Source organism: Python bivittatus, unplaced genomic scaffold (assembly GCF_059951505.1).
Source record: "Python bivittatus isolate LINGU-HERP-01145 unplaced genomic scaffold, Pbiv_v1 ctg000590_np1212, whole genome shotgun sequence".
NCBI lineage: Eukaryota > Metazoa > Chordata > Lepidosauria > Squamata > Pythonidae > Python > Python bivittatus.
The window spans coordinates 9,949,577-9,964,765 of NW_028277086.1; the positions used below are offsets into that span (position 1 = coordinate 9,949,577).

At 43.1% G+C, this 15,189-nt stretch overlaps 1 protein-coding gene across 5 annotated transcripts in view; it reads left to right on the forward strand.

The window, feature by feature from the left end:
* The window catches only part of ASAP1 (ArfGAP with SH3 domain, ankyrin repeat and PH domain 1), a 140,839-nt gene that overhangs the window by 46,341 nt on the left and 79,309 nt on the right, over nt 1-15,189 (forward strand). For 4 of the 5 annotated variants that reach the window (XM_088148962.1, XM_025164863.2, XM_007425364.4 and 1 more), the window contains one exon: nt 7,923-8,052. In XM_088148962.1, the coding sequence (XP_088005088.1) occupies nt 7,923-8,052 (130 nt within the window). Of the gene's footprint in view, nt 1-6,842; nt 7,132-7,922; nt 8,053-15,189 lie in introns of those variants that run through there. The other variant, XM_088148961.1, reaches the window with a different exon arrangement.

The following is a 15,189-nucleotide window of genomic DNA, read 5'->3' on the forward strand; positions in this document are numbered from 1 at the left end:
TGGCAGTTCCAACCAGGGATCCAAGCCCTGCCCTTTTTAAACATATGTTGTGATACATGTGAGGAAGGGGAGGGGGTCTAACTGCATGGTTGTGGCTGCATTTTGACTTTCTTGACCCACTCTGCAGACACCCCTGATGGTGGGGATTTGATGGGTAAAATGGACCAATATGGTAAACAGAGTTGAGACTAGCCCAGTTGTTCTCAATCTGGTTCCTCTGAGATGCACTGGGGATACAACTCAAAATCCATGGCCATTTTCTGAAAGTGGTAGTCTTAGTGTATGGAGATGAAATGAGCCACAACATTTCTCCCTCTTCACACAAAACTGCATACAGATGGTAGACTAAAATGTGATTGCCTCCTTTTTGGCTTGACAGGTGATGCGAAACATAGCCTACGTCATCTTTTTCTTTCCCAAGGAATTTGGATATGACCTACTTTAGCATCAGTGCAGATCAGCCAACAGCAGCAAACGTGGAAGAAGTAGGAACGTTCTTCCAAACGTGGAAGAAGTAGCACGAATTAGGTTATAGGAACGTAAAGGTTATAACAGAAAAATGCATTACTGGAGAGACTTGGTGGGGACATAATGAGTGATGGCTATGATTTATCACTGAAATATGAGAACTCAATATGAGAATAGGCAGCCACATCATAAAAATGTTCAAAATGATGAAGACTGGCAACCCTAAAGACTTATAAAGAAGCACAGCCCAATAATATTGTGGACTGTGGTCACATGATACAGCAAACCACAAACAAGCCAACCAGTTTTTAACCTAACATGTTTGCACAAATCTAGCCCATGTTTATGGTCAATATTTATAGGTTAAATATGGGCAAGTATGGTGTACAGAACCTTAAGAAGAATTTTAGTCTGGAAAAGGATTCTACGAGACAATCCATAATGCACAAGGCAGTTGGGTGTTCTTTTGGCTCTGACCACAACACACTTAACCAGATCAGTTAAACGCTGAGTGGTTGCAGTGCCTTGTTTACTTTTACACTTGGTTGGTTTATTGTTCAGTGTATTGTGTAAACACAGAAAAGGGGTAGATTCAGTAACCAAATTAACCATGCTGGGTAAACACAGCTGACATTTCTCACCAGAAAACATCCAAGTAGGATAATCATAAGACTACAGTATGGCTCTCTTTACATGTATATTAAACCACCTTAAAACATTAATGTGTTTTGTGAGCTCAGCTGAGTTTAGGGCTCAGTGTATCATGCTAATTAAGAAAATTGGAATAACAGTAAAGAATGGTTAATGGGGGCATATATTTTTGCAAACACAGCTGTTGATAAGAGTCCTAAGTATAACTAAGTGGACAGAGGTATTTCCAACAGGGTGAGGCTAGTGTTGAACACCAAGAAAAGACTCCCACTCACGTTTGCTAGAATCGGCATGGGAAGATTTCAAATTAACATTTGTTTTACTGTCCAGTCCCGAAGCAACCAAAAGTAAATGTATTCTTAGCACCACCCAAAGGGCTGTACCTTTTCCATTTCGGAGCCACGCCCTTCCAAAAAACAGTAGAGGGTTCAGCCTGTCTTGAACTTTCTTCTCTGGCTTCCATGCAATTGACTCTGTCTCTGATTCATAGCTATACTATGGTAAGAATCAGCTTCGTGCCAAAATAGCGTAAGTAGGCCATCTAATGCCAAGTTTAATTAAAGGCAAGGAGCGGAGCCAAGTCCATCCAGAAGAAGTTGAAACAGAAATATGGAGAAAATGCACAGATATGGAGATTAAAGTGGAGGACTCCTATCTGATGTTTCCTCTGTCTTCTCCAAGTGCTAAACATATGGTGATGAAATTTCAGTTAAAGTTCTTATCACTTGAATTGTAGTTTTCTATTTAGCCATATTGGTATTTTGCAAGGGGGAGGGGATGGTGGTAAATCTCCCCAACTGCAAGTCCTCTGCCCAGTTACCACCACTAAGCCACAGATGAAACACTATCAATGCATTGACAGCAATAGGGAATTTGCCCAATAATAAAGCTATTTATTTAAATTCACTTGGGCAACACATACCAAGTCTCAGATCTGAATGACATAATGTTGCTGATGGTTTAAACAGCACTGTAGTTATCAGGACATAATGGTGCTGAATTATCTTGCTGTGATAATTCACATGAGCTTTCTTCTCATCTGAAAACTCTGTTTAAAATGAATGTGTCACTTTGTGTTTCATAGTGGAAGGTTCAAAACAGCTAGAGTGCCTAACAAATTTCAAGGCTGCAATTGATTACACCTCTACTTGGCCTTTATATGGTGCTTTAGAAAGGTACACTGGACTTTCCATGAAGGTCCATTTGCTACAGAGACAGGACATTCTATAGTGAGATATATCTCCCTCCTGTTTGCTCCAGAGATGGGGCTAGAAAGGTTTTGATGCTGCTTCTGGTGGAAGGAGATACCGAGTTTTGGAATGACAAACCAGAACAGGAACTCAAAGGGAGAGAAAAACTTGAGGGATGTAGGAACAAAGGAGAGATGTATTATAGTATGTGTATTTGGGTACATATTTTTCCCCTGGATTGGATTGATGCCCTATTGCTGCTGTAGAAAAAAGAGCTTCACAGGAAGGCCAATGCACAGGACGTCCAGTGTGCAGAGAAGACAGGGCATCCTACAGTGAAACATACCAGAACTGCCACTGGGAGAAGGATCCTAGTCCTTGCTGGAAATTATTTTCTGAAGTACTCTCATGCCAGAGGTGGCTTTAGCCAAGTTGTATGAGTTAAGATGGCTGGTGTGGGTCTTCCGGGCTGTGTGGCCGTGTTCTTGAAGTTTTGTTTCCTAACGTTTCACCAGCACCTGTGACCGGCATCTTCAGAGTGCAGGAGCACAGACAGGAGCAGTTCTCTCCTCGTATGCCGGCCGTGAAAGCCTTCGACAATACATTGTATGAGTTAAGCTTATCATATTTGCTAAAGGAGGACTTGGCAGCTTTGTAGATATTTTCTAGTAGGCCATTAGTGTGGGTGGTGGCTGACTATGCTTCTCCAATGGGATTGAAGGCACAACACCTTGCAGGAGCAAGCTTGTTCTAAGTTTCATAAGCTAGTTTGATGCAAGTCTTGATCCACTTGGAGATCATGGTGGAAGAGACTCTGTATCCCAGGTGGGGCTTTTAGAAGGAATCCAGATGCTATACAAAATTCTGAATTTCTCTGTTCTGCTCAGATAGATCTTGATGGCTCATCTGATGTCTGATTTGTGCCAATCCCTCTATGACTGGGTCTTGGGAATAGGGCAGAAGGGACGGAGGATCCCTTCCTTGCTCCTGTAAAAGTTCAAGTTAACCTTAGACATGATGGGTGGTTCTAGGCACAGAGCAATGGTGTGTGGATGATACAAACTCTTTCTTTGTGGACAGTGTCCTTATTTGTATTAACAACCATTTGTTCAGCAACTGTTCAAAGTTATGACTGTGCTGAACGAAGGGACTTGTGACTGGTCCTTGAAGCTGCAGCCATTGCAGCATCCCTGTGGTCACGTGATCCCAATTCAGGCGCTTGGCCAAAGGCTCAAAATTATGACTGTCACAGCATCCTGCAGTCACATGATCACCATTTGCAATCTTCCTTGCCAGCTTCCTACAAGCAAAGTCAATGGGGAAGCCAACAGGAGGTCCCAAATGGCGATCTCATGATGTCACACTTAACGACTGCACGGAATTCACTTAACTGCAACTGGAACTGCTGTTGTAAGTAGGCACGGTCACGTGACATCACATTTTAGAACTGCGGCGCTCCCAATTACCATAGTTAACTGAGGACTACCTGTATACACAGGCAAAGTTATGGCATTTGGGAATGCCATTTTCCATGTCAGATGCTGTGAGACTGACTCACACAAAGGCTTATAATACTCAAGGTCCCACAGTGAACACCAGTGGATAGTGATTGACTTAGTGGGAAAGCTCCCTTGCCTGAGCATCCTCTGTTCTGGTAGGATGAGTTGAGTTAGCTCTGTGGCCCACAGGACCGAAGCCATGGCAAAGAATGAGGTGGAAAGGACAGCTTTTGGGGCTAGGCCTCTGTGCTGAAGGATCTTGATTTTCCTGTCCTCTGGCTTCCCCATCTTTATTTATAACTGCCATGAGGTCAGTTGCATAATGACCTATTTTTTGACCATTGCTAAACATCTGTACTGTTTGCAACACTAAAGCCATCTTATGTTCCCTGACATCATACTGGCAAAACAATGACTATATTCCATCCTTTTATACTTGCCAAAATAGTAACTTTTAGGACAGAACACATAAACAAAGCAAAACAAAAATCTTAGAATCTATCCTGCTCACTGTTGTTTACACCAGCTATGCCGGGGGAGGATTAGGAGAGTGGAAATCCAACAGATCCAAAGGTTACTATGTTAAGAAAAAGTCATTGGCACTTTTCAGGCAGATTTTTCCCAGATCTACTTAGAAATGCCAGAGAATGGGATTAAACTTGGAATGTTTTTCATGCAAAGCATGTGCTTTACCCCTGAGTTACAGCCTCTTTCAAATTTGTAATTCCAAAATAAGAATATTTGGTGAGTCTAAATCCCACTGAAATTTGTGGGATTTCAACATATGTTTAAATTATAAAGTACGTGTCATTCTCCAGATTCCAACCTTAATGATATTTATGAAAGCATAAAGAAGAGATGCCAGAAAATTGGATTAAACCTCCCTTTTAGTTTATGAAACCTGGAACTGTGGAGACATACACGTTTTTGAAAGCATTAAAATGGGGCGGATGTTAACCTAAGACTACGATGAACATAAAGAGGACTCCTATAATTGCAGACAGAACAGGAAGGGTAAAAGGAAAAATAAAACCCTTCCATCTTTTCCTTTGCATTCTCGTCCTGCATGATATTGCTCCACAAAGAGTCTGCATGTAAATTGACTGACATTCCAGGCAAACATGTTTGATTGAAAATCCACTAGGGAGTATAAAGTGAGGGATGCCGAAAGCTAATTGCCAAAGGCAATTTGAGGCACTAAAATAGCAGGAAGGGAAAGAGTTAAGCAACACCTCTCCTATTCTAATTGTTCTTCCCTGACTCTGTTGTGAGTAAGTAGTTGGGTCCTCGTGCATGTGAACCCTAAGAGTGACATGTTTATTACAAGTGATATATATTGGTTGGTGAAAACACCATCCCTGTGTGTTTACTTTGTAATGTAAAATAATGCTCAACAGATGATGGGAGATCATCTTTCTCACACACACACACACACACCCATTTTAGCAGGGGGCAGAGGAATTCACACACATACACACACACATAAAAAGGAGTCACCATATGATGAAGCCACATCAAACAGTACATTTCACTAGGGGTGAGGCTAATATACAGTAGGTCATGCCTCCCTCATACCTATGGCACTAACACACCTCAGTTACACCTTTTTATGATGTTGCTTCATCTTGTGGTCAGGCCATGACTCATCCTTAGCTGTACCAATGTTGGAATAGCATTATTGCTCTTCTTCCCGTACCATCCAAGAACAAATGGGTAAAATTGGTTAGATTTTCTCTTGGCGGGAGAGGAGTGATTTGAATCTGGGGCAGTCGGGCCCACTTCGCGTTCCATGGAATGGGCGCTGCATCTGCTGAATTCTGCCAAATTTCCTGGCCTCCCCATCCCGCTCCGATGTCTGGAAATTAGCACAGATCCATCCGTGTGGGGAATCAGGCGTGGCCTTGTGGAAGTGGTGGCACGCCTGGTTCCGTCTGCCTTTCCGTCTGGGGTGATCGATGCTGGATTTACACCGTCTCGCAGTCTCCTCCGCCGAGGCAGGCCAACTTTTCAAACCGGCACAACCGCCATGTCGCCCCAACATGTCTCCAAACGCTTCTCTTTGGCGAGGCACCCGAAAGGCCCTTCCGTCCTGCCCTCACCTATAAGCGGACGCTCCTGCGGGCAAGGCTAATCTCTGCTCTCTGCTCGACTTTTACCCAGATCCCTTTAGAAGTCTTTTCATTCAGCTGAGGAGATCTAGCTGAAGGCACCCCGGCCTTCCCCACCAGCAATCATCAATGGGACACGTTTGCAGAGGAAATGTGGGTCAGCCAATTTTTTTTTTTTTAAGTGTGAGGTGAGGAAGGAGAGTGAGGTAGTTTGCGGCCTTTTCTTCCCCCCAAATATGGATCGGTTTTTTTTGTTTTTTTCCACTTTTCCTGAAATCTCCCCCTCGAGGAGCATGTTTTTGGGTGGGTCCCCACGAACCGTGCCAGTCCCTCTTCTCTAAGCTTGGTATTCCCCCTAAAAGCAACCAATGGTGGACCACGAAAAGCAAAGCCTCCTTCGTGCATTCTTGGCGGCTTAAGCGGCGTCTCTCTCGCCTTTTTCCCCAGGCAAGCTCCGGCCAAGCCGATGACATTTCCATAACGCTTCCTGGCAGAAAGGGGAAGAGGCTTCACTCCGAGCCCAGCTTTGCCACCCTCCCGGAGTCGGGGCTGGACCACAGCTGGGGCTCGGCGCGGGCACGCGCGCGGGGGAGGAGGAGGAGGAGCGGCTGCCGCTACCCCGCGCGCGCGCCCACCCACCCGCGCCTCGCCAGAGTCCCGCCGCAGGGGGAGGGGACGAGGCGCGTGCGCCGGCCACTTCCTTGTTTTCCTCACGTGACCGCGAGGCGCGGAGGCGGAGTGGGCGGGGCGCCTCAGTAACTTCGCCTCTTTCCTCTCCGTCTGTCTCGCTCTTTCAAACAAAAACCCACCAGGGCGCATGCGCCGCTGGAAGTGTCAAGCGGGCCCGAAGGAGGGCGCGCCTGCGCGCTTACGCCCGCGCTCTTTCTCTGGCCACCGCCCCCCGCCGGAGTAGGCGGGCCGAGCAGGCAGGCGCGCGCGTGCGTGCGTTCGGCTGCCCCCGCCCGCCCGCTGGCGGAGGCGGCTGCAGCAGGCGGAGCGGGAGCGCGCGCGGAGGGAAGGAGGGAGACGCGCGTCGGGCGGGCGGTCGGGCGGTCGGACGGGCAGCCTCGGCGGTCCTGCTCGTGGGATTGCAGCCGGGGTCTCCTTTCTCCTGCTGCTGCTGCTGCTGCTGCTGCTTTCCCCCTCGCCTGGTCCCTCCCCCCCCGCTCCAGCTTGGGGGGGCGCAGCGGAGGGGCAGAGGGGGCGCCTGCGCAAGTTAGTAGCCCTCTGGGGAGAGGGGGAGACGCTCCTGAGGCAGCCCCGCGGGGGGGTCCGTCCCTGGCAGAGCAGCTCCCCCCCGTTTCCAGGGTGGGGAGCGCCACTCGGGCCAAAAAGGAGAGGTGGGCTGCTCTGTTTGGGGGAGGGGGATGCCAGGGGCCGGTTGGCACCGGAGCGGCGAGGTCTCCTTCTGGGGCTGAGGAGGTCTTGGCGGAGCGCCCCTTCCTGTCCTGGGGAGGGCGAGCTGCCCGCCCTCCCCTCCCCTCCCCTCCCTCCCTCCTGCTGCGGGGACCGGGGGAGATCCAGTGGCTTTCTGAAGCTGGGAGGGATCGCTCTGCATTTTTGCAAGGGAGGCATGGGGGCATGGCTGGAGCAGGCGCCGGGCTGGCAGCTTGTTGGCAGAGCCTGGGGCGGTGGGGGTGCCTGGGACGCGCCCCCTTCGGGGGGCTGCAGACTCTGAGAGGACCTGAGCAGCTCCCGCTGACTTTGGGTGGTGGGGGAAGAGTGGGCAGGCCGTGCCAGGGAGGCAGACGTGGCCCGGGAGATGCCTCCCCCAGCCCTAGTTAGTGTGGGCTGTGCCTGGAAGGGTGTCCTGCCTCGCCTCTGTTTCCAGCAGGCACCCACTGCAGTCAGGAGCCCAGCGGGTCTGGGGCGGCGGGCGGGGAGCCTCCACAGCCGTGCATCTGATCTGGTCTCCTTGATGCCCTGCTTGCATTTAATGCTGCGTCTCTCCTTGTCTCCTCTTTCTTCCTCGCCGCCGTGGTCTTCCGTCTGTCCCCGCGGGGCAGGATCATGCCGGACCAGATCACTGTGTCGGAGTTTATTACTGAGACGACGGAAGATTACAATTCCCCAACCACGTCCAGTTTTACCACCCGGCTACAGAACTGCAGGAACACCGTCACGCTGCTAGAAGAGGTACAGTAAATCAACATTTGCCCTCTCTGTTTCAGCTGCGGGTGCTGCCCTGCTTTCTTCACAACTAGGATGCGCGTGCTCTTGGGCGATAAGGGGGTCCGGGGCTCCTCTCCCTTTTGAAAGGTTTGGACGCGACACGAAGCGGAAGGCTCTCTCTTGCATATCCTGCTATTTATTTTGCATTCACGATGACACTAGGGGCAACAGAGGCAGGATTGTTTGGCCATATAATTATGCAGAGGAAATGGTTGTACGGAATGAATGAAGCTTGATATATCTTTGGCACAGGTGAAACAGTACATAATTAGTGGCAAGGACAAGCAGGAGAGGAAATTGCTCACAAATGCGGAACCCGGGCAAAGTGACTGATGAGAAGTTGGAAGATGATGAAAGTAGGGGAGACAGTAAAACAGGATGCAGTGTTGTAGGTTATTGTATGGTAGCACTAATGTGCTCGGTCTGATCCATTTTTCTCAGTGTTAAATGTCAAAATCGGGGAACATGTGTGTCGTTCTTAACATCTGCAAAATGTGTGCACAGAATGGGCTATGTAAATGTTTTGGAGTAGAGACTGTGTTTTTCAAGAATGCATAGCAGATTTATAGAAAACATTTCTGCAAAATGAAACTAAGCTAATATACTTCATTTTTCTATCGTGTCATAGCTACATAATTCTTTAAATCGTTATCCTGGCATCTTACAGCTAGTTGTAGTTGTATATGGGTAACGCTATAGAATTAATCTAGTATTTCACAGGCGTTGTTTAAATTATTGCTGGCAGAAAATGTTTTCTGGCCTTCTTGAAACGGAATAGCTTTAACTCCCTGACACTGAGATTGCACTGATAATGTTCTTGCTTTAGGGAAAATAAAATGACATTCAGAAAGATTGGTGGTAATTGTGTCCTGATTCAAAGAAGTCTTGCTTAAAGCGATTTTAATGTTGTTAAGTAATTGGATAATAGAACCGGAGGGTAAAATCAATTGCGTATAAATGTCTTGTTGGAGGAATGGCATTGTTTCAGATTTGTAACTTTCTACTGTGCTCTGATGGTTTGATAGTTTTTGCTGCGCAAGTACTATTATGTACAAATAATGAATGCAAATCAAATGCTCTTATCAGCTGCTCATACAGCCTAAGAGATCAGTATGTTATGGGGTGACTATGTTTGATTGTACAAGTGGTCCTCAGCACCTTTTGCTGGCTCTTCCAAGGTCTGGGGACAATGTTGAGTCCTGAGTCATCAATCCTCACGCCCTCTTTCAAGTCCCATTATGTCATCTCTAAAGCTTTCTTCTGAAAAGGTTTGGTAAGCTCTTAGATAAAAGAAAATCAGAGCTTTGCTTGCAGTTTGACCAGAGATAATCACCCCTACTGCGCCTATTGATCATTGGGTTTCCGATCCCAAAAAGATATGAATGAAGAATTGCTTTCTGTGATCACAAGTCATATGATTCTGTCATCTTGCTTGGATCCAGGTGGGGTAGCCGCTGGAATCTGACAATGCAGGACTTTTTCTGGGTGACCTTACAGCTTTAATAAAGTGCCTTTGAGGATTGTGGTCATTTAGCAAACAATTTTAAATCCTGTTGTAATTGTGAAATAGGAATTTTGGAAAAGACAGTATGTTACTCAAGGACACGCTTTTGCCAGATAAAATGTATTTACAGTGGCCTTCTGTTTTGGTTACATATACTTTGTGTATCAATCTATGAAAAATCTAGTCTTTTACTAGATTTTTTTCCATGAGATTATTGTACTGAATGGAGGAAAGAAACTGCTACACTTTGGCTAAAATGTATTAGGAAAATATTTTCATTAAGGCTGCAGTCGTAAGCATCTTGCGTAAAAGTAAACTCTCTTGAAATAAATTGGATACAACTATTATGTCAGCATGTGTTCAGATCCTTGGGAATGTTCAGAATAGTGAATTTAGAGAAGAGCTAAGTGTTCATTCTTTTTGATAATCCTCAGAAACATTGTTGGACTAATTTTCAAACTAGGCAACTTCAAGGTGTATGGACTTCAACTCCCAGAATTCCCCAACCAGTCATGCTGACTGGGGAATTCTGGGGTTTGAAATCTACACATCTTAAAGTTGCCAAGTTTGAGAAACACTGGACTAACCAGTAAGGAACAGGCCTTTGTTCCATGGCTTCTTAAAGCAATTTAATACATTTCCTTTCTTTGGTTAATCATTGAATCGGTGATTTTTCTTGGTAAGAATGTGACAAATATCAGTAATTTTTAAAAATATTTCATTTTCCCTGCTAACAAGAAAGCAGAGAGATGTGATTTTCTTGTTTTGATGTCATAACAAATGGAATGGAGAGAGGAAAAAAGGAGCTAATGGAATTCAATAGTTTTATTTATTGTAACTTTGTTTTTTGTCTATGTAGCAAGCCAGATTGTTGATTGCTTGGTTTTATAAGGACTTACAATTTTTAATAACTTTTTAAAGACTTAAAGAACTCTCAGAATGGCTTACTGAAAACTACTTAGTGAAATGTTTGAAACAGAAATGGTTGCAGTTGATAAAATCCCCACTCCACCCCCAAATTATGTTTTTAAGAATAATTACCAGTATTTTTTTCAACATAAAGAGTTCTAGATCACCAACGGAAGACATGTTGGGGGGGGAAACTGTATTGTGCTCGTGCAATACTTTTATATACTACTAACAATACAAATAATTAGGCCAGGACAAGATAAATTTTCTGCATGTTGTATACGTTTGCTCAGATGATACAACGCGGAGGTCTGTGATGAGTATTTATTGGAAATCTCTCTATATGTTTTCATACTGTTTTCTCTGGTACTCTCTTTCATTACTGTGGCAACATTGACTTATTGGAAGTATTCTCATGCTGCTTTGACCTTGAGCTTGAAACGGAGCATTTTAGAGCGTCACAGAAGACAGCCAGCATTTTGAATGGAACTAGACCCAGTGTGCCAAAATGGTTACAGCTTCTTGCCTGTTTAGGTGCATTTAGGGTCATTTGCCTCCTTTGAAGCCTCTTCAGGACAGTGCCAGATCGAGTTTTATTATCAAAGCTGGTAATCCACTGTATAGACCAGTGTTTTTCAAACTTGGCAACTTTTTAAGGTGGGTGGACTTCAACTCCCCAGGCAGAATAGACTGTCCATTCATCAATAATGGGTGGCTGTATAAATCAGATGGATGGATGGATCCATGCATGCATGCATGAATAATATGACCAGTTTCAGGTTATTGAGGAAAGGTATCCAGAAGGCCTATCTGTTGTAATCAATAGCAAGCATGCAGAAGGTGGCATTTGAAATGCTTTCCATTCCCTTAGTAACAACCTTGCTCTGGGTCATGTGATGAGAAGGGAAGGAAGTATGGAGCAGTCACCAATATTCTGAGCCACTGCCTAATTGTTTCTCCCATAGGAATGCATTGGGAATTTTTTTTCTGGGTTTTTTCCTTGCAGCCTCTAGTCTGATCTCGTCTCTTTTTCTCACTTGATATTTCTTTTGTTGGCTTCTACCTCCACACCAAATGTGATCCCATTCTGTTCAGTTTTTGGACAGTTGTCCTACCAATGGACAACCCTTTTACATATGTTCTTTCCCACATTCCATTGGGTTGGAAAGAATAATTAAGAAGAATACCTCCTTGTAGAAACTGGATTCGGGAATTTAGGATTGCTTTTTTTATTCTTCCCGTGTTGTATCTTATTGGGTTATTTTCTATTGCATTTTACAACAATTTCTAAACTTAAAAGCTTGAATATTAAGCGCAATTAAAGCATAGTATTCAAATTGTCAAAATAGGATAATAAAATATTTGAATGACTATATATTCATTCCTGGTAATCATCATTATGCAGTTTGACTGTATGTGTATTGTGTATTGTGTATTGTGTATTGTATTGTATTGTATTGTATTGTATTGTATTGTATTATATTATATTATATTATATTATATTATATTATATTATATTATATTATATTATATTATATTATATTATATTACATTTGATTATAGTGTAAATATAATTTGTAGGAATCCTGCTGAATGTGATCAGACGCCCATTTAAGAGAGTACCCTGTTTCATAAAAAGTCCAAACAGATGTTTCTGGGAAGTCCACATACAGAACATGAAGGCAGTATTTTTTTCAGCTGTTTCTGGCAGCAGCTGGTATTCAAAAGGCATCTGTATATAATAATAACATATAGCTATTATGAATGGTAGATATTGATTTATCTTTCATGATTTAGACTGATCCGTCTTCCAAGCCATCTAAGATCGTGACTATTAACGTACCCTGCAGTGGTGACTTTTCATTAATGAATTGTGCATGTCCTGTTTATTCTCTCTTTTGTGTCACTCATTAGATCAGTGTTTCTCAACCTTGGCCACTTGAAGATGTGTGGACTTCAACTTCCAGAATTCTAGGAGTTGAAGTCCACACATCTTCAAGTGGCCAAGATTGAGAAACACTGCATTAGATGATCCTGGGTCCTAGTATTGGGGTGAGAGAAAACAACTCATCAAACTACACACATCCATGAATTTTCTACTTTCTTGAGTTTTGGTAAATATTAAAGCCTTTTCCCATTCCATACATCTTAAAGTTGCCAAGGTTGAGAAACACTGCACTAAGCTATAATGTGTTTGGTTTAATATGTGGACTGTAAATCATGGTTAGTGGAATAACGTATTGTATGAATCCAGTCAGTTGCCCTGAATTTGAGAAACAGTTATAGAAATCAAGGCCTAATATGGTATGTGAACTCAGCTGTAGTTGTGTTTTGGAATTCTCTTACCTAAGAAAAAGTGAAAATGTGGTTTTCCCAGGAATTTTTCTGATGAATAGCTTTTAATCCTGGCTTTGAATTTGCTATTCCTGTTGATTCTTGGTCAAGTCTTGAGCTTGGATTAAAGCTGCTGCTTTTTGTGTTTGGGGATTCAAAATAATTATTATTTCTTATGGAAGGGAAGCAGGGTAAGTGTTTAAACATTTAAAGAAGCTTTAAACTTGTAAAGAAAACACGAGAGGAAAAGTTCTACAACTAAAAATATTTTATTAAATGCTCATTCTGTTGACAATAAAAATCTTACTCTGTAGTTTTCTGTTTGGTTTCTGTGATTTGTGACATGCTTAGAAGAGAGTGGAATCAGGGTGTTGTTGAAGATGAAAACCTACTGTTGGTATAATATCAAACAGCAGCTTTTCTAGTATTAAGTAGTTCTTGATTCCATATTCTGAGATGTGTCAGCCGTGCAGGTAGATACATAAATAATACAGTAATATTATTTATGCTCAATTTTTCTAGTTACACGGAGATATAGTTTTTATGCAGTGAACAGTACATTTGTGTATCAGATAAATAAGATAATGTGCAGTCATGTTCTTACTGCATAGGCAACAGTAGTTAATGCCTCATCATTTGAGCGCTTCATTATAAATTACTATTTTTGCATGCACATTAGTAGTAGTCCTATTACTGTGCTAAATGGAAATGATACCTTTCTTAAGCTAGTGCAGCTTGAATGTTGTAGAGCTTGAAACTGCATACAGTAATGGCTTTAGGAATCAGAGAATCCAATAGTGAATGGTATAGAGTGGATTTACATTGTACAATACTAATGTACATTGATTTTTATGACCATATTTGGCTGAGACTTTCTTTGACTTTTTTCATTTAGAGGTCTGTTGTGTGCACATGAGTGGTGCAAGCATGTGCCTTTAATTACTAGACATGCTTGCTACAAAGTTTTGCCTTGAGATTCCATAATAGTTGAATGACATAATGCAAACTGGATTGAAATTCCACATGGATTGTACTTGAGGATTTTGGCAGATATGATTATGCAGTATGTTGCTTTAATTAATGCCTCTATCCTACAGATGTAGGAGTGGCAGGAAGGAGATCTCCTGTAAAGCAAGATAGCCCATAACGAGGGATGGGTTGAACATTTGGCGTGAACTTTTTCTGTATGGGGGCTGTACTTGCAAGAATAGTAGGAGCAAATGGGTTGGTTTCCTCTGTGGTCATGTGAGTATTTTCCTAGTGTTGTGGTGTTGGAGGGTACAGCCAAAAAAATGGGATCATAATGCTTAGAGGATGATAAAAGGACCACTTTCGTATCACTGAGATTTAAATATAACCATTCATAGTTAATTATATATTTTTGATTATAACTCTCCGTTCTAAACCCATAGTTGTATTTTGAGGATTTGTTTGACGTTTATTTATTTATTTTTAAATGTTGATGTGCAAGAGGAAAAACATGGCATTACTTGCGCAAAGCATACCTCCCCACCCATGATCCTGGTTGAATTCTTAAACAATGATTTAAGACTATGGAAATATATATATAAAAAAGCATAGAAGCATATGAGTTGCTTGAAACTCAGCTCCTCTCTGCAGATTTTGATATGTTGCCCATAGTAGTTTTTATTTTATCCTCCTGCTTGTGGTCAAAGCTAAAAGAAAAAAAAATTAATCCCCAATGCAGTGTTTCTCAACCTCAGCAACTTTAAGACGGGTGGACTCAACTCCCAGAATTCCCTAGCCAGCATGCGCTAGAATTCTGGGAGTTGAGTCCACGCGTCTTAAAGTTGGTGAGGTTGAGGAACACTGGCCCAATGAATGTGAAGGTGTTTAAGCTGAACAATCTAGCTATTGTTAGGAGAGAAAACAACTTAAAACAAAGCTGAGTATAACTGGGCTAGTATCTCTACTTTTTAAGAAAGAGAATGAGTCATAATAAGGCAACAGGTAGATGTGGGGGACAGTTGCTAAGTCACATTATAGTTATAATTAAGCCCCAGAAGGTGCTTGGACACGAATTTCCAATCTGAGTAGATAGCCACTTGCTAAATATTTTTGTATTACTTATCCTACAAACCCCAGATGACCTTTTTGAAAATAACTTGTTTTTTTCCTTTACACCACTGGGATTTCACTCTCCCTTTGAGTCTGGGCTTTTGGTATTTTTTAAATGAACACCAGAACTATTCTGGAATTTGCTCATTAAAAAAAAAAAAGCATTATTTCCTAGGACTGAATGGCTGAAGCAGGAGTTCTCAGTAAAGCTGCTGTGCTGTGACTGCCTTCCAATGAATGTGTTCAAAATCAGGCTGAGTCAAATGGAAGAAATA